General features: G+C 35.7%; 4 protein-coding genes across 6 annotated transcripts; 2 read left to right on the forward strand and 2 right to left on the reverse strand.

Annotated features, from left to right (window-relative positions):
• Positions 1-121: 121 nt before the first annotated feature.
• On the reverse strand, positions 122-9996 carry LOC136340718 (transient receptor potential cation channel protein painless-like). The gene is made up of 7 exons (XM_066285011.1): positions 9786-9996; positions 4363-4745; positions 4095-4303; positions 3808-4041; positions 2845-3095; positions 2459-2756; positions 122-1804 (listed from the first exon to the last, which is right to left on the reverse strand). Exons 2-7 carry the CDS (start codon positions 4739-4741, stop codon positions 491-493), a joined length of 2685 nt encoding a protein of 894 aa, XP_066141108.1. The 5' UTR covers positions 4742-4745; positions 9786-9996; the 3' UTR covers positions 122-490.
• Positions 9997-11892: 1896 nt separating this feature from the next.
• Positions 11893-13056, forward strand: Prx5 (Peroxiredoxin 5). The gene is made up of 4 exons (XM_066284863.1): positions 11893-12048; positions 12142-12276; positions 12455-12664; positions 12718-13056. Exons 1-4 carry the CDS (start codon positions 11938-11940, stop codon positions 12829-12831), a joined length of 570 nt encoding a protein of 189 aa, XP_066140960.1. The 5' UTR covers positions 11893-11937; the 3' UTR covers positions 12832-13056.
• Positions 13057-13234: 178 nt separating this feature from the next.
• On the forward strand, positions 13235-14061 carry mtSSB (mitochondrial single stranded DNA-binding protein). Its single transcript, XM_066285259.1, has 3 exons — positions 13235-13352; positions 13412-13517; positions 13579-14061. Exons 1-3 carry the CDS (start codon positions 13338-13340, stop codon positions 13908-13910), a joined length of 453 nt encoding a protein of 150 aa, XP_066141356.1. The 5' UTR covers positions 13235-13337; the 3' UTR covers positions 13911-14061.
• A 209-nt stretch (positions 14062-14270) lies between these two features.
• Positions 14271-24140, reverse strand: LOC136340856 (calpain-D-like). Of its 3 annotated transcripts, none has more exons than XM_066285257.1 (16): positions 23726-24140; positions 23014-23608; positions 22711-22963; positions 22475-22652; positions 20967-21176; positions 19301-19389; positions 18920-19246; positions 18680-18869; positions 18425-18624; positions 18167-18369; positions 17192-17391; positions 16625-16800; positions 16204-16484; positions 15919-16148; positions 15567-15867; positions 14271-15508 (listed from the first exon to the last, which is right to left on the reverse strand). In XM_066285257.1, exons 1-16 carry the CDS (start codon positions 23950-23952, stop codon positions 15335-15337), a joined length of 3834 nt encoding a protein of 1277 aa, XP_066141354.1. In that variant the 5' UTR covers positions 23953-24140; the 3' UTR covers positions 14271-15334. The 3 variants fall into 3 exon arrangements, with proteins under 3 accessions (XP_066141354.1, XP_066141353.1, XP_066141355.1); XM_066285256.1 differs by having other exon boundaries at positions 22475-22655; XM_066285258.1 differs by having other exon boundaries at positions 22475-22655; positions 23014-23443; positions 23726-24139.
• Between the last annotated feature and the right edge of the window lie 912 nt (positions 24141-25052).

Below are 25052 nucleotides of genomic sequence, written 5' to 3' on the forward strand. Positions count from 1 at the left end.
CGTTAACCCTCGTCTCCAGTGATGAAACATAACAGTGATTCAGCCCGTTATTCATGGGGGCATTGTTGAACGTTAGTTGCTAATTGTTTTGTTGATTTTTTGTATACTTGGCTGCCTATAATAAAAATTAAATTGTTTAATAATTTGATTGTTATTTATATCAGGCACGGTCTTACAGAAATGATGGTCTTTCACTAATCGAAAAGCATTTTTTGCAATTCAATTTGATACTATATCACAGATGCTTCAATTTTTGAGGTATTAAATTGGAATCTCATGCATACGCTATTATGTACAATCTATATGATTAAGCGTTGGAAAATGTTATGAAAATTTGCAGAATCACTTGGTTCCAAGTACGGTTAACCAAGAGTTTAATAAAAATATGTACCTGTATTAACGTGAATTACTAAGAATAACAATAAGCCGACAGGCACTTAATTATACAACTTTAAAAAACATTTAAAACAGTAAAATATATCACATAATTCTACGAAGATTTCGGGACATCTAAAATCTTTAAAATGGCATCAATTTTCTCCCTTAAATCTCCAAATTCCTGCTCCACCTTCCTACTGCAAATGGCTCGTTTCTGCTCCTCGATCCTGCGCTGCACAATCTGATTGGTCCGCTTCGTCGTGTCTGTGTCTAATCGTACCACATTACAGGGACCACAACCCCTCTTCAGCCCTTTCTGCCCTTTAGGGAAAACCACCAGGCCCCCTTTATTGGGGTAAAACGCCAACTCGTAATTCAAATACTTGGGAAAGAGACAAACATCTCTGCTAAGTGCATGGGCGACTCTCAAACTGCAACTTCTGGAAATGGGCAAACAACAACACATATCGCTAATTTTCTTCATGACATTCATAGGAAGAACGTTTCCCATTAGCATACTTTCGACATATCGAATATGCTGGGCCCTTGCGACGTGACCGACCAACTCTGCGTCATTTTTTATCATTTGAGTGTCACTCACGGCGAGACCGTTGAGGAGGTTAAGCAGAATGATGGCGATCATGAAGATGAAAAGAGCGAAAATAATTTTGCTGGTTACGGGAAAGGTGTCGAAGTTAATACTGCTGGCATCAAATTCGCCTGTCAGCATGATGATAGTCTTGAACACTGATCTTCCAGGGTCATCAAAGGATTTATCTTCATCTCCAGATTTATCGGCAGTAACATTCTTCGCTTCGATTCTTGTGTCTTCCACAGCGTTTGTCTTGAAAAGTAGGTAGAAGCTCATAGCAAAGGCAATTATTAGCAGGGAGTACCAAATGAGGAACTTGAAAAAGTTAAACGACACGGTTTTTAGCATCACCACGTTGGTGGAATAGTAAGGGTGTTGTCCTAACATCAGTACAAGCTCAAAAGCAGCTAGAAGAATGGAAATTGATGACAACTGCTTCCTGCTGTCGAAGTCGGGAGACTTATTAAACACAATCATGGAGGTGATCACTATTAAGACGATTTCAATGTAGTTTTCAAAATTTTTGAAATACTTGGTCGACGCCACGCATATTTGGAAGAACTCCCTGATTATTAGTATCAACAAAGTTAGTAGTAGACACACGTAGGAGAGACTGGACAGGAAAATTTGAAATGATGATTTTTCTTGGGTGGTAAAGTAAGCATAATCTGAGAAGATGTAGATCACCAAGGACAGTACGAAAGTGATGTAAAATGATAAATTGGTCCAGAAAAGCCATTGGATTTGCAGCCACTTCATGAAGAGGAAACTCACTATAACTGGATGCTTCAGTAGATGCTTGAACTCGGACGTATTGCTCATGAAGGAAATCACCTGAAATAAAAATGGATTAACGTTAAAACATCTCGGCAATACGATCCAGTTGAATAGAAAATGCCCAGAAAGATTTAAGGGAGCTGTACACGTTTTTGAGGACTAAACAAAATACGTTGTTAAATCTCATATACAGAGTGTCTCAGATCTTATGCAAAAACAATTAACTCAAAACCACCTACGCCGTAAACAGTGGCGTAGCACACTTTGGCAAGCTTTGACAATTCGCTAAAACTTCAGCATTGAGAAATTTGAAAAGTAATTTGTTCAAGTTTACGAAAAAATCTCATTACGTTACTGATTTTTAAAGATATTAAGTTGGAAATTTCTGACTGGAAGAAAATACTAAAGTCTCATGTGTGTATCGCGTCATAAGCAGTGGCGTGGCGCGCATTGTTCGACCTTCATAATTTTCTAGATTTTCAGTCCTCAGAAACGGAAAAATTCATCACCACTTATTATCGATCAAAAACGAATTTTCCGGTATAGAATGTCGAGACTGAGTCTTCAGTTAACAGTATTTTTGTTAATATCCATATTGTCAACAGGCATGTGAAGTTGCAAGTCGAAATGCGAAACCAAAAAATGAGGAAAAAGTCATTATCCACCAAGCTCCACACCCGCCCTATTCTTTCAGCCTAAAGACATGCATACCTCAGTTTCAGCTACCAATTCTTTTTCAAACTCCAAAGCAATGCCCGCAGCTTCAACATCCTTGCACGTCTCACTGTTTTTCGCATATGGAGGTATGAGAGAACGATATTTAAACTTCACCTCAAAATCTTCTTTTTCGTTCTTCATGCTCTTTGTATCGAAATACACGCAGCTATCCAAATGTTTTTCCAGCAACTCTGGTTTAATATCCTGGATCGGCATTACATCGAAGTCGTTTTTGGCGCCTAAAGAAGCCCCTAAGTTTAGGAGGCGTTCGGCGGTCTCTGAGTCACCGTATCTGAAATTAAATGTGTTTTGAGAGCACAAAAATTGTGATTATTGTTTGTGATTATTGTCACATATATTTCGACGCTTAGTCGATTTACCTTATGACGTAATGTAAAGCGCTATTGCCGTTATTGCCAATTTCGTTCACTTTTAATGACTTTTCATCGGGGGTTCCTCCTTCAATTCTGTCGACATAGGCCTTGAAACACTCTTGGTCGCTCAATATATGACTGTCAGAATATTTGCAAAGAATTGCAAGCAAGCCTTCTGGAATTCTGGATATGGGCTGGTACTTATCGAGGAGAAGTTTAAAGAGTTCGGTATTTCCTCGTTCTGCTACTTTTACGATCTGAAGATGACATTTTTCAATTGAGAACTTGTCCAGCAATAGGTAAAAAAAAATAAAAATTTACTTCCAATTAAGAGAAAACTTTTCAGACCGAATGATTTGTAACTCCAGAACGTTCGTGAGCCCATCACAAAATTACCTATTTTTTCTTTCAATTAACGTAAGTTCGAGAATAATACTAGAGAAGTTATTTCTACCGTATGCAACAGATTGGGTAAGATGATCATTCGTTCCTGAAACGATGAGAATTGTTTCTGTTTCTGTTCGAGATATCGTTCCAGAATGTTCTTCAACACAGAGTGAATTTTTGTTCAGAGAAAACATTTCTGTCCAATCAAGAACTGTTATTGAGAAGTTTTAACGTTAACAAGAAGTAAAGAAAGCGAAGAAACGAATCAGAGGATGAGAGCATAAAGGTTGCTCAAGTAACTACGCGCATTTTTTTATTCCTCTGAGACACATCATTGTATCGATATATAGGGTGTTCCCGAAATAGCTGCCCAAGTTGTAACTCTTAGTTCCAAAATTAGCGAAGATCGATAAAAGTTTTTATTAATTATTTCTAAAAAAACGATATTAATTTGAGAACTTTGGCGACCTGTAGCGGCAACACGAAGGAACGTTGTATATAACTTTACCTAGACCGCCTTATTTTTAATTAGGAAATTATCATCGCTCTATGTATAGTCACTTTAAGGACACCCTGTATTACCGGTTTCTTATTGTCTTTAATCGCAGTCCTATCGAAGTCAGCTCCCTTGGAGAGCAGGTGCTTCGCAGCCTCATTCAGCCCCTTGTTACAGCAAATTTGCAGTAAAGTGGAACCTTGTTCATAGTCGACCCACTGGTTTATGGCACCGCCCCGGTAGTCCACGAAAGCTGCTTCGTCTCGTTCCTTCAAGTAGTTAAGTAGTTGTTCTCCGTCATTTAAATTGTTGTTCGTGAGCTAGAAAGTTTAGATATGTATTCTAAACGCGTCGGAAATGAGTCAAATTCTACCACTGGTTTTCTGCTTTCTTTGGTGTCTTCAAGAATAGCTTGAATTTCATTATAAACTCCCTTCTTCTTGGCCCAATCTAACGCAGTTTTATTCTTATTATCTGTCTGATTTACGTTTACTCCTCGCTCAATCAACAGTCTGGCACAATTACCAAACGTTGGTGAATCCTTTGCGCCATGTCGAATCAATATTTGCAGAGCGTTATTTCCTAAAAGCAAATTTTCATTTATCCTTCTAATCGACCCTGAAACTTGAGCAAAACTTTACCATACAAATCGACCACGTTGACATCGCCAGGATTCCAATCCAGTAAAACCTTCAGTATTTTCTCGTCAGTTTTCTGAGCGGCCCAATGCAGAGCTTCCCAGCCTTCATCAGTACAGTCCCGGGGATTAGCCCCCAGTTTTAACAATTCTCTCACAGTATCCACAGTGACCGCATTTTCACTGCATGCAATAATCAGTATCTTCTTGCCATATTCTGGATAAGTGTGAGTAAGAAGGTATTTGTGCTTGCTAATCACTTGATCGATTTTCCTGATGTTATCCGCAAAAACTGCTTCCAGGAGCTCTTCTTCCGGAGAAGGACAAATCAGGCTGCTGGTTCTGGACAATTTCGAACCGTCCGAATTGGAACCCTGATACATGTTTCTATAAATAAATTCCTGCAATTACAATCAAACCTTACACAATCGCATTGCGATATTCGAAGGAAATGAGAGAAACCATTGAATGTGGAATCGATTGGGTTACAGATTTGAATAGGTTCAAATATCCGCTTTCATAAAATGAACTTAACATCCCATTGTTTACGACATGGCACTTGCAGAGGCCTCGGTCTTGACCTCCGTGGGTTTTCAATTCTCTATAGGTACCCACTGAAAGCGTTTACCGGGTAACCAATTTTAATTTCCCTAATGATAAGAGTGAATTGACCATATTGGAAATACACTTGAAGCGAGGCGATAAGTATATTGGTGCTATAGTTAATGCAAAAATCGATATATTTTAATTTAGAATATTGCCCAGAGCTCTTAATAAACCATGGTTGATTACGTGAGCTATGGAAAAAATGTCCACCAAACCCAATCTAACGATAATAATAGATTTTTCATTGTGCCTTTCTTTGGAGCAATAGCGTGCCAACAATGACAAAAATTGATTAATAAATAATTCGAAAAATACTCTAAACTGGGATGAACTAATGTCCATGAAAAATGCAAAAGGTAAATTACTGTTTTCTGTAAACCTTCAGCGTTTATGTGTACAGACGCTCTATAGATAGACGAAGTAATGGTAAACGTGTGTATTGATTTGACTTTAATATCAATTTTCCTAGATATCACGTTACATTCCATTCCATGTTAATAATTTGGAACATTGAAGAAATAGGTACTTGAAAAAAGAAATAAAAAGTGAAATGTCTACTCGTTTAGGTTTGGGTAATATTAAGGTAAGTTGGCTCAAGTCGTGCCTACGTCTAAGTTTAACGTGCAGGCACTCAAGTGAATTGGAAAAAATACGAGTGTCATCCATACGAAATACATCTAGTGTACGAACTCAATGATCATGATTATGACAGGCGCCTGAAATTTGGCAAAAGTATGTCAGAACGGATGCTAAAGGATCAACAGTTCCCTTTTAACGTATTTTTCTCAGACGAATGATATTTCTTCTTGAACGGTACCGTGAATCCGCTCAACTGCCGTCATTGGTCTGATGAGAATTCTGCGATTATTTACGAGGCCCCCATGCAATATTTGCAAAAGTTGCATGTTTAGAGTGTTGAACATTTGGTAACTGTCCGAGAGACTCACATTCTCTACAAATTTTACGTTGCCAATGTATCATGCGGTGTTGGAAAATGTAATATTTTCCCGCATTCATAGAGACAATCGCAAACATAGATTGGAAAACCACTTGATGTTCCAGCAAGACGGTGCAACACCTCATTGTGCCCTGCCCGTTCGTCAGTATTTACGTAAATCCAACGCTTCCTGAGCAATGGATTGGAGAGTGGCCTCCGCGTTCTCCAGACTTAAGTTCATTTTCTTTTATGGAGCCATTTAAAAAGTAAAATATTGGTCACCGAACCGACATTGTTGAACAAACAGGTGACGTAACTGAGCATAAGTAACATTTCTTTTCTTTTCAATTTTCGATAGCTCCCATCTTGGGTGTGTCGACAGCAGAGACTTGGAACTCGAGGGTTATAGAGTACATTAAATTACCTTTAAAATAGCGTGTCCCTGGATGTCTTTTTTTTACTTAAAATGTTTGGCGAAGCAAACCGCCCCCTCCCTTCTCCCACCCACTCAGTGTCTCAGTGCAATGGTCTCACACAAAAGTAACGAGGCTCGAGAAGAAGAAAAAAGCGAACTATGGATTGTATTGCTGGGACTTCAACATCGCCAAATAAAACTGCAATTAAATATTTTGTCCCATTTTCCAGATTTAATGTATGAAAGTAAAGAGTTCCGTACAGGCTACAGCTCATCAATCGAGATCACGTCAATTTTAAATGAAGAAAAAAATTAAAATCCGAACACTAAGCAGGAATGAGCATTAAAAATTAGAAAGAAGGAATGCATCGCAACTAATGGGGATTGGTTTCGTTATATTTATAGAAAAGATCGTGAAGAAAACATGATTCATCGTTTTAAGTGTAATTTTTGAGAGCATGATTTCTGTTTGTGCTGGAGCTGGAAAGAGGGTAAAGAAGTGTGTGCGTGTGTGATGCGTGTGCTCATTGAATATGAGTCACGTATATGTCGGAGATTTATTAGCCCTTAAGTTATACAGCGCAACGTGAAGAGCCGATAATAAGACGAAGGACAGGCTGACAGGGCCATCTTAAGACGAACGAGACCGCTACCACCAAGGGCGCAATCGAGAGGCCATGTGTGCGAGCTCTTCTTGGGACACGGGGAATGGCAGGTACCTTATCTCTCGGATTTGAAGGACTCGCGATATCTGGAAAAAGTCGAGACCAAAAAGGGACTGGCAGATAAGATTGGGAAGGGACGAGAAGCGCTCGTGTGGTAGCGAATTCGTTGGTTTCGCCCTTTCTGCTCTTGTGCTATTGAAAGAAAACAAATACTTCTTGGCATCATGGAAAATCTCCCTAATGATGGTCCGACACAGGCATATTACAAAAAAATACGTTGTAATTGTTATTTTGTCAAACTGCATTCTTAGGTAGGATTTAAGCTCCATGTGACACGACTTATGAAAATGATTTGTTTAACCGTACCTTCGTAAGTTTTTGAGAATTTCGTTTATTTTGTGAGCAAACATAGAGATTTTCTTGTTTTTCAGTAATAAATAAGAACATTATTTGTAAAAATTTTTAATATCATATGTAGTTTCCATATTAGATAGATTTTTTAACAACTCCAAGACAACGAAAGCAACAAAATTTAAATTTAATCGCTAATTTGTTAGTCACCAGGGTCTGCGCTTGATAAAAGGTTACTTTGCAGCGTAACGCTCGATATTATTCATATCATTAAAATTGATCTTTGGATCCTCGAAAACTATCACAATGCATCACAGATCTTGCGTTGAAAGATGCCTTCAACTCGGTACCTTCGTGTGGACGACACCCCTTTACAATCGCTATGAAAGCGCTAATAACGCAAATATTTCGCTATAATATTCATATGAAATTTTTCTCATGGGATTTTAACAACAAGTGATATTTCTGGAATCATTAGTCATTTTAATAGATATCTTTCCTCCTACGTTCAGTCACTAAACTAAACCCAGAGGCGAAGTAATTGTTAATTTTGTCATTCATTAATTTAATATCACTTGTACGCGGTTTTTAGGCCATATGTTCTGTATCCGGCATCATGTAAACATACACAGACAAGTGATTTTTTACAGTTCCTTGAGCGTATGTAGTATGCGCCAGTCTGGAAGATGAAACCGGACACGTTTTCTTTCAGGAATATCCCGCAATTCGGGATTTATGGCCTTTGAAAATGGCAAATACTCCTCGCTTTATAGCCAATTAAAAGAGACGTTAAATTATTTATCTGTGTAAAATGTTTAATTTAATTGTTTTCCTGAAGCATTGCAAGCTATCTGTGTCTTAACTGTGTTTTTGTCCGAATGCGTGAAACAGCGTAAGAAACGTACAAGCAGGGCGATTGGTTCACCGATACGCATCCGCGAAAGGGTGGTATGAGGCCATGTACCGGGCGTCCCTGGACATAGATGACTAAACGAGGAATTATACAGGATGTTTTTTTTTTTTTTTTTAATACAAGTTACGCCAATAGATGTAAAATTTTGAGAGTTATGGGGCTTCATTTCAAATTTACAAATAACTCGCGAAGAAATTCGAGGGAATTGCCCTTGTCACGTACCGATATATTTAAAAACAAAAAATAGTTGCAAAACAACATATTCTCATGATAACATGATCACTACAAGTTTGAAATCTTGGAGACATCGTTTCAAGCAAAAAAGCCCATAATCCTTCTAAGTATAGATAAAATTGATCGACATTCAGTAAAATACTTGATGCAAGAACAATGCGAAAAAACAACTCATTTACGTCGATAAAGAGATAAATCCAGCAATTAGCAAATTTCTGTCGTAAGCGAAAATATCCATAAAGTATTCCCTGAAACTTAAACATAAAAAATAGGGTTGGACGAGCATCGCTGACTTTACTTTTCATAGATTTCATAGCCCCGATCAAGATGAATCATACATTGACTGAAAAATGGCTATTCGACTAATAGCTGTACTTTTTTTAATTTAATATTACAACATATGGCATATTGGGACCTATCAGCATTGCATTCAAATATCAATGTAGTCGTATCATTGGATTATGATGTTTTAACCACGCCCTTTACAGTTTAACAAAAGGGGGGGTAAAATACATATGTTGTTATTCTTTCTCCGCTGGGTACCACTCAGTTGATCCTCAATGCCATCGTTAATGTCGTCTCAATAAGAATCCCTCCGTTCTTTTTGCATCGACATTAGATAAATTTGCCACCATGTTGATCAGAACTTCCATGTTTACGGATCATCGTTTATTCGGGATGCCTAATACCTACATTATATTTTTTATGAATTTATGCATGAAGCAATTTCAACTTTTATAAACCTACGAAACCCATTCGATCAACAACGTTTTCACGATGCGTGCATTAAGACCTTTACATAGAAGGGAAAACACTTGAACATTTTTTTTTGCACTTGCACCTGTCTAAAATTTATTTAAGAAATTATGCCTGTATCGAATTTATTTTAATTTTTCATCTCACTGCTCCAACCCACTTCGCCTTAAGGCAAATCACCCAGATCCAAACAAAATTACTTTAGCTCTCGGATAATTGTTGAGGAGCGTTGCGTGTTGTTTTTATTACTTTTTAATCATTAGCGAGGTAATATCATCTCATAAACTGCTTAAATACCCAAAATCATTATAGAAATCGTCGGGATTCATGCCTCGGGCGATTGTTCTTACGCACGCATATGCCATCTTGGGCGCCATCTTCTATTCCACCCAAAACTCTAACAGCGAACTAAAGCCACTTAAGATCTTCATATGGGATAAATCTCAAATAAAACAAAAGAATTTTCACTTGCTTTGAATGAAATGCGGTCATCAACTGGAAAAAGCCCTCAGGCTGTACTCGTATATCTTACACCACAAGGCTGCGTTACCTTTCTAAAGTTCGTAATCCAATCACAAATATGTACTAGAACACACCCGACACTCCACCATCTAAGGCCATAAGTGACTTTATTTGGCACAAATTACTTTAATCTAATTACACTTTTTTGAATTCTAAAGCAAGTGCGACGCTCGACAGACACTGACTGGTTTTGCTATAACCTGCTACGCTATAGCAGGAATCATAATTTAGCAGACACAGCAGTCTTTGCAGAGCTGCGCGTTTAACTCGATGACCAATAAACAATTATGACAAAAGGCTCCTTTTTTGGGATGGAAGAGGGACGTGGGCACATGGATTTGCATTTGTCGCTTTCATTACCAACGACTTCCTTTGATTTTTCATTGGAGACAATGACTCAAGCAGGATTTCAGGTTTGTGAGTCGTCCGGAAATGCAGAAAGAAAATTGATTGAAATCACGAAATTAGAAGCTTAATTTCAATTTTAGCAGTAACCTGCTAAGTAGTCTCTATTGGCGCCCAATCAGGCCTAGAGCTACAGATTAAAAATGTTAAGGTTTGCAGGGTTTGGGGTAGCTTCTATGTAAAAGATTTTTTACTCATTACCTTCTGAAAATAATTGACCTAATTTTAGAGTGTGACCTATAGAATGTATCGTCCGGTAGGTAAGAGTTTGATCAAGGGCGTCAGTGAAAGCCGTACAGAAATAATCATGCTTAATATAATAAAAATTATAACTTCCGGTCACTTGCTGCTACCATACAGGTTCCTTAACTGGTTTGAAATCGCCTCACTGTGTTAATTTAAAATCTGAAGAATGTGGAAGCTACTTAGTGGGACCTAGTTTCCACAAATTTCCCCTGCTAGTTAAGTTAGGCAGATTAAGAACAATGGACAAGTGTCACAATTGAATGGCCTTTACGAGTCCGTAGGAACTTTTTTTTTTAACAAAATATCCTCATCAAACTTAGACATATTATTCCCGAACACCCTGTATGCAGTTAATCTAAATTCTTCGGTAAGGCCTGTCGTTATAATCATAAATATTTACCCTTTTTTTCTGACTTCTCAATAGAGGCTGTGGGATGTTGGAAATCATGAAATAGTCCGAAGGTCGAAATAAAATTTCATTACCAAGTGTGTAAAAAAATAATTTTTTTTTTATATAGTCTTGAAACGTCTCAGCATTCTGCTTAAATTTAGAACGCTCTAGTGTACATTTAGGAGTATTACTGATATTGCGAAAGATCTTCGCTTGCAGAGAGTATCAAAGATAATTTAAAATAGATTAACTTTAGATGTAACTTAACATACGTAACGTTTTTGTGATTTTTTCGCCTCGTCCTATATTTATAACATTTTTATAACTTTTCGAAGTTCGAAAATATTTTAACATAAAAATGTATTTCCAGTGTGTTTTTACGTAAACTGTTTTTCAACTTCGCATAGTTATTTAACAATATAAATGATCGATTAAAAAACGATTGATAAGCACTGGTGAAACTCGTTTTTTGGACGATTTACCTCTGGTTTGTAACTCTGTTTATAATTCTAATTTCTCTAAAACTGTTGCGAATTTGAAGATAAAGAAATTGATAAAAAATTGGAAAAATATTATGTAGAAACTAAAAAAAAAATTGTTGAAACACCCAGTATAAGGGATATTTCAAATATTCAGTATTTCGTAGTATTTACAACGTCAATAGAGAGTTAATATTTTCAATTTAGACTTTTTACTGAAGCTCCGTATCGCAAGCTAGAAACCAACGCAACTTTGCACATGCTTAAATCAAGCTAAACAGACCGTTTTCACTTGAAAAATATGAAGTTTTTTTTGTTCGCCTTTTTCTGGGGGTTTCCCCTCATAATTTGAATCATCCAATAATAATTTAGTTAACTGTCTGCTGGTGCCGCCACCTAGTGGCAAATGGGTGACCTTCATCGATATGGGAATTTTCAGAGTTAAATCTGAAACGAATCAATCTCTAAAAATCGATTTTCAGCCAATACCATTGGCTGGTTATCACTGGAGATCAAGCCAATTGGTTGAATATCGGACAATGTCAAGTAATGGAAACGAATCCGATCTAGTTGATCGTTTCCGGAAACAATTATATCTCAATGCATCAGCTGATCTGTTTGACAGTGACACTTCTTATAAATAAATAACAAAAGAAAATATGCAAGTAAATAAAGTCATTAAATTTACTAGTAAAACCTTGAACTGTTTCAATAAACATTCACTAGTATTTCGCCGGCTCTTGCAGACGTCTTCCATAAACATGGTGAAGGTAAATATTTCAATAATTAACTGTGCAAGTTGCATAACTAGTGCTATAGCAAATGATAATGTTATCATTAATACTAACTTTATTGTTTCTTAGGTAGGTGACCAACTTCCAAGCGTGGATCTCTTTGAGGATTTACCTACCAATAAGGTCAACACGACAGACTTGGCTAAAGGGAAGAAAATTGTTCTTTTTGCTGTACCTGGGGCTTTTACTCCAGGTTGTTCAAAGGTGAGATACTGATGATGTCAAGTTTATTATACTTTTCAACACCATTGTTCAATGCATTCCTATTAAAAATTAGATTGTTGTTTTTGCCTTATAGTTATTCAATTAGAAAATTAACTTGAAGGTCAAGAATAATTAACTCTATGATTGGAAAAGTTGTATTTGTTCTGTATGATTCCAGACACATCTCCCAGGATATGTAGCAAAAGCTGATGATTTGAAAAAGCAAGGCATTAGTGACATTGTATGTGTATCTGTCAATGACCCTTTTGTGATGAGTGCTTGGGCAAAGGACCAAGGCACAGTTGGGAAAATTCGTCTTCTGGCTGATCCTTCAGCAGCTCTTGCAAAAGCCTTGGATTTAACAGTGGATATTGCACCTTTGGGAGGGGTAACCAATAGTTGTTTTTTCTGTAAACTAGTTACTGAATTCAGAATTTTCAGATACGAAGCAAAAGATATTCCATGGTAGTAGAAGATGGCAAAATTACTTCTCTTCAAGTGGAGCCTGATGGTACTGGCTTGTCCTGCTCTCTTGCGGATAAAATTAAATTGTAACTGATTATGTGATGATTTAAAAGTTCTTATTAGGCTTGTTCCAACCCATAAATTACCTGGGAACAGTTTTAGAACCTTTTTGGGCAAATGCATTAGTTATTCCCAGCTCAAATTTGCAAATTGAGTTGTCCACACTCATTATAAAACTATTCTGGGATGATTTTCTCACCGGTTGGAACAAACCTATTATTTTGAGCAAAAATGAAATAAAGAGAATGAATTGTTTCTGCGATTTTTTATTGAATGCCAGGAGAAACCAAATGGAAAAGGAGGGCAATGAGTAAGAAAGCTTTTGCACGCTTCAAAACCATCAAAAAAACTCTCGAAGATGAGATACCTCTATCCTTTATTTATTATTATTAAATAAGGATGGGATGATAATCGATTCTACATTAATTACTATCCCACCATAACATAACCCCTAACCTCAAAATTCGACTTGGACATGTTGGAGATTGAAATTCTTTAAAGCAAAACAAAAAATTAAAGAAAAAATACTATTAAACATGTTTTCATCAAAAGTAAGTCAGGAACGAAGTTCCTCTAAAATGTTTTAATTATTTTCTGCTTAACTTTGCAGCTGCTACCCTCCTTTAACAGTGCAAACTTATTAAGAAATTTCAACGCCTTTAGACTTGCATCTTCTGCTACTTCAACTCAGCAAGAGCCAGCCAAATTAGAGAAAAGTAATAACTTCACATGGTCTTAAATAACATCTAACAAAGTAATTGTTCAACTGTTCCTTAGCACTTAACCAAGTGACACTGCTTGGAAGAGTAGGAGCAGCTCCACAAAGGAAAGGCTCAGAGACACATCCAGTTGCCGTTTTTTCGTTGGCTACTCATACCAATTACAGATACGACTCTGGAGAGTTTCTACAAAGAACTGAATGGCACAGAGTTGTGTGCTTCAAACCTGGTCTCAGGGAGACTGTGTTAAATTTTCTAAGAAAGGGACAGCGAGTGCATGTTACAGGTAGAATCACTTATGGGGAAATTAAGGATGATGAAGGAACTTCACGGAGCACTACCGCTATTGCTGCTGATGATATTATATTTTTTCAACACACATCTCAGTAGTAGAATTGAAAGAAATGTAAGTTAGTTAAGTTGCAGTTACCAAAGGCTGATGTTGTTTTTCTGATTAGCTTGTAAGGTACAACATATTTTAAGTAAGGTTCAAATTAATAATTTAAGTATTTTTGTATTATTAAAACAATTGATACAATGATTCGTGTTTTGTTGAAGGTAAAGAAATGATGTAGGTACTTGAGCTAAGAAAGTATATGTAGACATATAAATAATACGGTTACTTATACTGTATTTAAATTTGATACTTTTATTTGAAAACTCTGTGTTTGACAAAAAATCTAAATAATTTTTCTTCTAAATTGAATTCTAAAGTCAACAAAAATAATTAAACCAGAATAAAACAATTCATTTTAAATGATTTTCTATTCACAATAACTCATTTTTTGAACAATTTATTAATAAATTAAGAAACATCCACGAAAGTGGGCACAATCATGAAATAAACCACCCACATTCTTATTTCCAAAACAGAGAAATAATTCTTTATGCAAAACAGTAATAAAAAAAATTCATACAGTGAAGTTTCTTTACTTCAGTACATACAATACTTTTATCCCTATGTTCATATTTAAAAGCCACAACTTGAAGCGTTGATAGATATATGTAAATGATTCGATATAACGACAATATAACGAGGTCTGCCTTTTAAAATTGAACATATCAATAACAGCATTGTATATCCAGAGATAAAAAAAAATGCTGCAGAATTTTGTATACAAAAAAAACTTCTAAAACCTAATCAGTTCTTGTAAACATCATGCTAAGTCTTTTTTACTAACGCCCGTATTCTTCGTATGATCACAAATCGAAGTTAAATAAACTGGTTTAATTTGACAATTTTACATGCGAGATCGTGAAATCAAACTAGGTTAAAGAGTTAGACCAGCTTGTGGACTTACACAGAATATGGAGGTTATTGCTCCTATGTGAACAATCATTAAAAACCGATTCTTCAATGTCCAGTTCGGGAGGAACAGCTATCAGTTGACAACTAATAACTAGCACATGAGTATTTTTTTAACTAACATAAATTTAACCAATAGGTGAAGTAATGATAGCTGTATGAAACACATCCGCAATTTGTAGCACAAGTAACGATTAAACTTTTGTTTAGTCATGTTTTATAACGGATTTACTACAAATATAATATATTTTGAGAGTAAGATTTATTATATTTTTATAGTATTCCTGAGAATTGGAATATTAAGCTACTTTGACTTAATTTGTGATTTTGTAGCGTGTTAATGTTAAGTCATATGAGGACATTGAAGAACCAGTACTTAATTGCGTAAAATAAAAAATAAATTCTAACTAAGATAGAACGTTCGAGAAAAAAAAAAACGACTTTACCACCCTGTAGAAAAACGAAAAGCCATACATATTACTGATGGGATAGCTAAAATTACAATAGATTAAAAAAGTCTTGGAGAATGCAAACCGCTGGTTTGATGATCTAATTCAGGGACGTGACAAGCGCCTATCGGCCCCCAATCATATAAGGTATGAGAATTCGCCAGCCGGTGAGTCAGACGGTGGGCAATAGAAAAACCCCCACTGCCTTCCAGTTGAGTTAAAACTATTATAACCTGTTAATCACCTCATCCTCCTTAGCACAAGCACACATTTTTTTAATAATTTAATTACCTGTCGGGTGAGGGGAGGTACTGAATCAACCGTTTTCAGTGTCCCTCTTGTTGACACAACGTTATAACTTTCCTGACAATCACATTTTACATGGATCCACTTATTTTCATGCCGATTTTCAACCATAACGACCAATCCAGCCCATCCTTTGGTCAAATAATAGGCAGTCATTCCTTCCCTACCTTCGTGCCTCTGGCCCCTGGCTAAAGTCAGGGATATTATGGAATCGGCTAAAATGTAATTTGGAGGCTTAATGTGCTCAGCGAGAAGTTTTTTCGAACTATGAATTCCCAGTACATATCTAGACATATAAAAGTTGAGAAAGGGCATTGAGAAGGAAATAGAAAAATACTTCGGAAATGCGGCAATTTCATCTAAACCCGTATGCCAATGGTTGAAAGCCAAAGGGACAACTACGTATTCTCCTGGCTCCAACATTTTGCAACAACCAACAAATCCTCGAACTTGCCGTTTACTGTGCTCAACTAAACTGCCAATTGTGGTCCCTTGTCGTGCTTTGAAAAGCACCACACATAAATCCAGCTGAGATCGTTGCGATTTTTCCGACTTTCGCTGCCCTTTCTACAAATTACAAAATTTATAAAAAAAAACGTCCATCAATTGCGGAAATGCTTACCTGAAATAATGTGAAATCTACTTCTGTGGGTTCTAATATTGTCAATAAGATGCAGGAGAGATGTTCCTGGCTGGCCAAAGGAGGCAAAACACCATTTAGCCGAACTTCGTTCCAGCCTCTGCGCACCTTACAAATATCTATACAGTCGAAATATTTCAGAACGTCGTTGAATGATATCCAGAATGTGCCATCCTGAGGGCCATCTGGCATTAATTCATTTCGCAAGTACCACGTCCAAAGCGAGGAACTGTCAGACCAATCTCCTTTCCATACAAAATGGCCTGAAAAAGGTTTGTATTGACCCCATGTAAATATTTAAAATTTGAACTAAAACTAGCAATTATTGTACTTTTATATCATAATTTTCATAAAAATTATCCTTCTGGAAAAGTTACCTGAATTTTCATTTTCCGATACTTACCCCAAGGGTTTCTTAACTTTAGCAACCGCTGACCGTCAATATCTCTAACATCCAGAAGAGAATAGGCATGTCGTGGTCTAAGACCTTTCGAATTATACTCCGTTTCGTCTACTTTCATGTTACCACCACCGCATGATGCCCCCATTAAAAACATTGCCTGGCGTGAAGACAGTAATCTAAAGACACAACTTTTTCCATGAAGAAATCCTTTTTTTTTTTGGCTGTGACACCGACTACATATAAGAATTCTCTGAGCATAGAATTCGGAAAAATTGCCATATTAATTTAAAATGATCAATTATTTGTCATGAATGAGAATATTTTAACAATTTTTAGTCGTTAAATTGCAATAAAAAGTTAGCAGGAACATTTTCAGGGCCGCAAAAATATCAAAATTTCTATTTTAGCTATATCTGAAATACACTTCACCATTCCCGTACTTTTGGAAGGCACTGTATAAAATCCGCTTTTGTTGCTAACACCCGAACCACATGAGATGTCGCACAGAATATTTTGTGTAATCCCAAAATTCGCTTTCAAGTTAATGCTAAAAATTGTTGTACTTACTGGGCCCAAATTAGATCAATATCCAATTCCTCTTCGTTGGAAGGAAATGATGAAACTTGCAAAGGTATCGACTCACAGGGAGCTCCAGTGAGGGTGGCCAGGCCTTCTAACGATCTTCCCGATACCAAAGCCTCGTAGCAACCATGGATTTTTGCCACCGCTTTCTCAATTAAGGGCACCCACAGCTGTTTTCGTTTCGCCTATATTTCAATAAAAAAAGAAATGACAATTCGTAATTCAAGTGCAGTGGTATTTTTTAAGAGAAAAGTTAAAAAAATTCCAAACTCGAGCTGCATTATTGGAATTGCGGAAACAGTAAAAATTGTGGGAAGTTAGTACCAAAATCTCTCAAAATATAATAAAATTAATAAAAGACGATTTACTATAAATTATTTCGTAAAGAATGTTGACTTATGACTTTAAAAGTTAATAAATAACTAAGTCCAATGGTATATAATCATTGATTAATCAGGAGCTAAAGAATCAGTAGGATGAAAGTGGTGAATTATAACTGAAGAGAAATTTATTAAGATTTCAATATTACGGGGCACTGCCATGTTTTGCTTTACCACTTAGGCAATCGTTGAACAATAATTACCACGTCTTACGAACGGGAAGGAGGAGAGCGATACATTAATCCCCTGGATCTTTTCATGTCATGCTCTTAGAATTGTTTTCGTGGGAGCGCTTGAAATTTGTAGTATTCAAAACACAACCAAACACAATTGAAGAGTTAAGAATTATTATCAGGAATATCGCGGCATTCCTAGGACAATTTTTGTTAGTGTGTGTCAAAAATGTGAATATCGTTTGTACGGTTACATAGAAAATATATTAGAAATTTCGAACTACTGTTAAAAAAAGCTATTAATATTTTGCGGAAAATTTTGCGCTTTGATTTAATTACAATAAAACTTTAAATTAGTTATCAGTTCTATTATTTATCCACACGCTACCAAATAAGTTAAAACGAACCTGCGAATACAGAAGATGACACCTTTTATCACAAGGAAAGAAATCGTCTACGAGAACAGTAGTCCATACGCCATCTTTGCAAAGCCGGACCTGATAAGCTCCCTGAGGGCAATGATTGCGGGTGATGAGGATGGCACGTAAAAGTTCCTCGCGTTCAGATAACACGGCTAAGGCACTCAGTAACCAACAGTTCCCTAAAACCCCTACAAACCACGTTATTTTCAATAACCAACTAGTGCGAATAAAAATTTAACGTGCCCTGAGAGATATCTGAAGGTTGCGGCGTTCTAAACACGGCCCATGGAAGATCACGCTCTTTTTCATCGACCAGAATATCCTTTAGTCTGCGCCATTTTATCGAAAAAGCGTCCTTATTTTCATCAGGATTGTAATATAAACTGATTGGCATCGGAGGAAAATCGTCATCTATGTAGCTTTGCTTTTTCAATTTACAGTACCTGTTATAATATTCTTCATGATATGAAATGCACGTTAACATCCCGGAAAACTTACTTAACAATATAATTCCAATGCTTATTGCTAAGCTCTTCCTGAGTGAGTCGAGGAGGATCTTCAGGTGGGCCATTGTGAGTTGTTTTCAGTTGCATGCACATATCACAGACAAATTGAGATTTCGTGTTGTTAAAAGTACATAGTACGCAAGTCCATGGTTGGCTCTGTTTCGAGGTATTTGGAACTGATGCTGAAGCAAATCAATTTAAAGTTTGAAGTTAAAATTAAATAATTTTATACTTAAGTCTGCGTCACTTTTCAAATTAATCGAGCTCTTAACGACATTGTTCACCTTCCTTGATGCATGCAGAGGAGATGGGCTTCTGGATGAACTTTCGACAGCAACCTTATCATTTTTACAAACTTTGCATTTCGACGCTGGCAACGAGTTTTTTAAAGTGCATTTGGTGCAGATCCAAAATTCGCCCTTTTTCAGTGTCATCTCTTGTGTAACAGTCAGCGATTTTAATTTCGAACCACAACAAGCATCGCAAATTAGAGCAAAGGCGGGGTTTACCAAGGTACACTTTTTGCAAGTCCATTTACCATCATCTGAGGCATCAATGCCTATAAATGAGGTGTGTCAACATTGATGTTTATGGATATGAGCTAAATGAGCACCTGGTAGTAGTTGAAAATCGTCATCGAGACCTTGATCTAAAGTAGCAATAGGGACTTGAACTTCGCCGGAATGAACCCAAGAAGGTGGTCTAAACACGTAAATAAGAAGGGGTGAATTATCAAAGATTATCATTAGGTTAAAATCTAGTGCGTGGTATTTTGATTTTCCTTTGAAGGTTATTATTTTTAGAAGGTTGAAACCATTAAATTTAACTGAGACGGAGGATATTGTATTTTTTGTTTAACGTCAATTTAATAATCATTTTCAATAAGGCTATATGAACTATTAACGAGGGAAATGCAACCAGACATCATCGATTACTTTTCAACCATACGTAGTTAAGTAATTACGGCTATTTTTAGCTCATAAAGATAATAATGGTTATTGAACGATACACACGACACTGAGTGGATTTTTAAAGTCTCAAAAGACAAGACAATTTCAGTAGATTTGCGTGACATAATATGAAGATGGGGAATATAGAGATATATTTTTATAGTTTTCGTATGGAAATATGTGCAGATGGCGAGACTTTAATACATTAAATGGGTCCCCTCACTAACTCAAATACTTTTGCATCACATCGCCTAAATAATTTTTGCATTTAATATTTAATTAGCGATTAGGGGTGTATCGCCAAAAAATTTTGGGGCCATAAAACGGAACTAACTACATGACTCCAGAAAAAGTACCGGCATATTAGCTGATTTAATTATTAAAAACTAAAAATTAAATAGGATAACCGTACAAAAAATACAATAATTTCTCACCTTACACTTCGATGACGAAGCATTTTTTAAGTTTTGTCTATAAAACGAACTAGTAGTATTTTTCAACGTAAAATATGAAATTATTTAAGTTTTACCATTAAAATTTGTGACTCCTTGTATTTTGTAAAAATAAAATACAGTGAAATGAAAAAGTAAGGCTCTTTAGCGGCCTTTCCGGTTACCAATTAAAAATGTATTATAAAATGGAAAAATTGAATCGGAAGCTAAAATAGATATACTTCTTTTTGTCATTAGGAAAAAAAACACACCTATATATATACTTACACATAAAACGTCATTTTAAGCAATAATCAATTATACAGTCAGCAAATGAAAATACAACCGTCCATCACCAATTCCAAACTTCAAATAAAAATATTGAAATCTAAAAAACATCATATCAACGAGATTAAAACCTTTATCAACATATCATAAAGTGAAGAGACGATTTATTATCTGGGAAAATAGTTTAAGAATACAAATTACTTGTTATTTTGGAACAGAGTGATTGTAAACTCATTTGCTGCACCTGTTTCATCAATCGGGAAAAAAATGCGTTTGTCCAGAAATAATGGGTAAGTTTTTTATCCATTTACCTCATGTGCTGACTTCGACTTACATTTCCAAAGAAAACTTAATTGTTTTCGTAATTTCTACATTTACCTACTTTATTTTATAACTATTTATGCTTAATTTTTTTTTATCACTAATAATCAATTGCAAGGAAAAGAATGGCCATGGAATGGTTGCAAAGCAGATTTTCTTCCGAATTTCTATTTTATAATTTTATTATACTGTATCTATTTATTTTTGTCACAAAACTATTATCCCCAATGATGATATCCGATTTAACCAAAGATAATAATTTAGAACATAAGTGGTATTAAATACTTACAAACCACTTGTCGATGTGCCTGTTCTATCTTGTGTTACAGTTATTGTCGATGGTTGATTCAATGATGGAGGGGTTTTTAACCCTTTACATATATCACATTTCTCAGCATTAAAATCATTGTAAGCAAAGGAACATTGCCTACAAGTCCATCTTCGCTCGTTGATTGCCCAAGGAGTTTTTAAAGGGTTAGTTTGATGCAGCATTGCCATGCTGTGAAAATCACTTTTATAAAGATCTACGTATTACTACATACCATATTATCAGAGGATGCGCCCAACAATGCAAACTGAAATTTGACTCCTTGAGACTCTCATTATGTAAAGAAATTCTGTAGATTTTACAAAATAAATAATATAGAAAGAAGTTTATCTTCAAAAGGGGTAAAAACGTAATCAAGTAAACAGTTAAAACGTATAAATTTATCTTTGAACAAAATATTGGTGGAATAAATAATTCTAGAGTTTACGATAAATATCATAAACTGTGAGCCCTTCATTAATTTGCCCATACACCTCCTATGTTTGTAATTTAGAAACTATCAGGAATCTGATTGTACCATTCCCTAAACACTCTACTGCCCTAATTGATTCCAAAACGTTTCCAAAATCATCAACCAAGATCTACCTCACGCATCAACTTGGACCTTAAAATGTAGCAACTTCATCTTTACACATATATAAAAATTCCATTGAACAGATCATTAAAGTTAAATTGAACAATTTAAAGTTGAAAAGGAAGAGCCTGTCGTTGTTAAAATTCTTGACGACCTACCATTTAACACTGGTTATCTCTTCCTGAAGTTCATCAAACTATGAAGCATCCTGTATTTCGATTCAAAATTTTAATTTTAATGATAAAATATGTATGGCTATGGTCATCTTAGGGACGTCTTATTAACGACAATTTAGTTTCAGAAAACTCTTCGCAAAAAGTCAAAAGGAATAAATAATCAAAGAACATAATAACTTAGAAAAAACACCAAAAATTTATAAGAAAAAGTATTGGTTTACCTAATGATTTAATTTATATTTTCTAAGAACGTTGAAAATAAACAACACACGAAAAACATAACGTAAAAATTGAAAATCGTCACTAACAAAAAATTATCTCGCACGAACCCGCTTTGCACAGACATATAAATGTAAAAATGCACTTTTTACACGTTTATCGAGGAAATATTGTTTCTTTCAACGTATTCATCTTTGTGTCATACTCTTGACAAGCAGTTTACCTATCTTTGATAAAAACATAATTTTTATCAGATTACGACATTCATCAAATTCAACACCATTAAAAAAAAATAAGTTGCAGTAAATTTAAACACAAGCAAGAATATAATATTTAAAAGCCTTCAATTCATGGCAGCAATCCATCTTACTCAAAAAGTGAAGTGTGAAAGGCGCTATTTTTCGGTACTAGTTGCACAACGTACTGATTGTTTTTGAAATTTTGTGCCCTATGTGGGCCTACCACTCTTTTATGTCAGTAGGCACATTACAAAGACTTACATTTTATTAGGTTGAGAAGCTTCTGCGTCATCAGTTCTTTTCTGGGCACTAATTATACTCTGGTTTTCATAATAATGAGCCTTTTCCCTCTCAGGCTCTGTCATTCCTATATAAGTATAAAGAGTGCTATTCAAGCTGTCTTCATGGATATCACTGGTACTTCGATTGAGATTTCTTCCTGCTGCAAAAGTCCTAGTTCACACTTTTTCAATCTATTTCCAACTACTTAATTATACCTTTACTAGGTACACTTAAATCTCTGTTAAACTCTCCAAATAAATGGGAGTACTGCAACTGTGAAGACTGAATGTCAGTCATAGAGTTGCTAGATTTGGGGAAATTTTGGTGAAAGACGTCACTATCTAAGCTTCTTCTATTGCGATTTGAGGAAGCTGAATTGGGCGAATGAGGCAATTCAGAAAAAGAGCGCCTATATTGTAGCTTGTAAGTTGGATTTCTAAGGGCTTCATTATCAGCCCAGTTATCAACCTAACAGTAAATATTTATCATATAAGATAAACAAGGAAAGTGAAACTTGCCTTAATAATTACGCTAGGAGGCACATTGCTATTAAAATCTGGTGTATATGGCGCCTCGCATGCCTCACATATTGTTATATCAGGATTATTTAAAAGAGTGCACCTTTTACAAGTCCAAGTTGTTGAAGGAATTGAATTCTTCGCAGTCCACATGTAACTGCTGCTAGTCGAAGGTTTAGTGTTATTAATGCCACTGGCTGTTGTCCTTAAATCACTTTCCGACTTAATATTTTGTTTAATAGAGCAGCTTAGACTTCCTATATTTGATAGGCGTAATCGGCATTTACAGCGTTCATAGTTTAGGATTTGGTAGTTCTTAAGGTTAGGCTGGCCTGGTGTACAGACCTTACAAGGAGATTCTGTAATATTCATTTTCTCATCACAAAGGAGGCATTGGAATGTTGCCGACTGATGAAAGATTAATTGGCACCTAACACAAAAGGTTGGAGAGCCTAAATCAGGGAGACTAACTGACTTATAGAGAGTGAGATGGTTATTGTTAAATGAATTCGGCTTGTGCTGTTCTCTTACAAATATTAATGTGTTAATCAAGGTAGTTTTGACCAAAGCTGAACAATCCTTTTTCCCACTAACCCTGAAACCATACAGTAATTTACTTGCACACACAATAACTTTTAAGTATTGATTTTTCAATAATGGACATGGAAAATATAGATGATACATTTAGATTATTATGCTGCTCTCAACTCACCTATCAATATCCAAATGGGGAAAGCTATTAGTGGCCCTGTATCGCCTAATTACCGTGCAATTTCTACTTTGACCTGACTCAAATCCATTGGATTTTTCCAAAAAGTCTTTGTTCCTGCTTGAGGATTGCCTCAAAGACCCGCATCTAATACATTTCTCCCTTTCTGTAGGGTTGATTAGATTGCAAGAACTGCAGTGCCATTGTAATACAGATGCAATTGCGCCCATTCTAATTTGCACATGGCTATTAACCCCATTTAAAAATAAAACTATGTCAGGAAACACAGAAGAACAGCTGATAATTTAACTATTTTGGAGTTTGGATACAATCGGCCATTTGTTGTGTATGGATTTCTTCGAATTTGAACACTTGCGCGTTTTTGTTTTGTCCCATCATTACGTCACTAGAACAGCTGAACGCTGATTGTCATTGCCTCAATTTCAGGCCGGCGGCACTTGTTCAAGACTATTCTTACTGTGAACCACTCGCTAATGAACGAGACAAGAATGTTACAATTATCTTCAGAGGATTGATTTTTTTGATACTTTTTTTTCAAAAGTTGTAGAATGAACTAATTTTGAAAAGTGAAATTATGAAATGCATATTGGGCATTACAAATAAAGTGAACTCCTTCAAGTTGGCCGCTCCAAATCTAGGAGATCTGAAAAAGTTCTGAGAATGATTGAAATTCGATGCTGACGATGAAACTGACCAATTTCGTAAATTTTCTAATAATTTCTAGAAAATCGTAGTTCTAGGTTTTTATTCATGTTTTGATGATTCCTATACATATTTTTAATTTCAACACATGTGTAAATGTAAAGAACGCAAAAATGTTCACCTTTTTTCAATTTCAATTCTCTTTGAAGCTTTAACCGTTTCGTTGATCCCCATTTGACTAACTTAATTTAGTATAGCCTGTATATATTAAAAACTAAAATAGCTATATTACGACTCCTCTTCTTTCCTTTCCTCTCCACTACTAAGATCTTTGTGTAGGTTTATAAAACTCATCGAGACAATTAATCTTAGCAGATTTCGAATAGCTATTATTTAAAGCAATTACTGCGCGGATTCTCGAAATATCGATATTCAAAGTTGAAAATTGACCAAGATTAGGTTCTTGTTGTTGAGGAAATTTTAATAGAATTACCTCGCTCTAATGAAATTTCCTGAATGGCAAATATTTCAACCTGTATACCCCACCGGAAGCCCTGGAAGCATCGAAATTCAGTTTAAAATTCTATTATTTTAGACCTTTACGACAGTTTAAAAATGACGAAAATGGATATTTAAGCTTATCTCGGAAACTAAAAGACATATCACA

The sequence above is a fragment of the Euwallacea fornicatus genome, chromosome 8, assembly GCF_040115645.1.
Source record: "Euwallacea fornicatus isolate EFF26 chromosome 8, ASM4011564v1, whole genome shotgun sequence".
NCBI classification, from domain to species: domain Eukaryota; kingdom Metazoa; phylum Arthropoda; class Insecta; order Coleoptera; family Curculionidae; genus Euwallacea; species Euwallacea fornicatus.

Bases quoted from the DNA above. Each gene is read 5' to 3' on its own strand.
- mtSSB (XM_066285259.1), top strand. The intron at 13,518-13,578 runs GTAATAACTTCA...ACTGTTCCTTAG, and splicing joins GCCAGCCAAATTAGAGAAAA to CACTTAACCAAGTGACACTG.
- Prx5 (XM_066284863.1), top strand. From the start codon at position 11,938: ATGCAAGTAAATAAAGTCATTAAATTTACTAGTAAAACCTTGAACTGT. The intron at 12,049-12,141 runs GTAAATATTTCA...ATTGTTTCTTAG, and splicing joins CTTCCATAAACATGGTGAAG to GTAGGTGACCAACTTCCAAG. The intron at 12,277-12,454 runs GTGAGATACTGA...GTATGATTCCAG, and splicing joins TTACTCCAGGTTGTTCAAAG to ACACATCTCCCAGGATATGT.
- LOC136340718 (XM_066285011.1), bottom strand. From the start codon at position 4,741: ATGTATCAGGGTTCCAATTCGGACGGTTCGAAATTGTCCAGAACCAGC. The intron at 4,042-4,094 runs GTAGAATTTGAC...TAAACTTTCTAG, and splicing joins AAGAAAGCAGAAAACCAGTG to CTCACGAACAACAATTTAAA. The intron at 2,757-2,844 runs GTAAATCGACTA...ATTTAATTTCAG, and splicing joins GCTTTACATTACGTCATAAG to ATACGGTGACTCAGAGACCG.
- LOC136340856 (XM_066285256.1), bottom strand. From the start codon at position 23,952: ATGGGCGCAATTGCATCTGTATTACAATGGCACTGCAGTTCTTGCAAT. The intron at 23,609-23,725 runs GTGAGTTGAGAG...GTATGGTTTCAG, and splicing joins CCCCATTTGGATATTGATAG to GGTTAGTGGGAAAAAGGATT. The intron at 16,485-16,624 runs GTAAGTATCGGA...AACCTTTTTCAG, and splicing joins AAAGTTAAGAAACCCTTGGG to GCCATTTTGTATGGAAAGGA.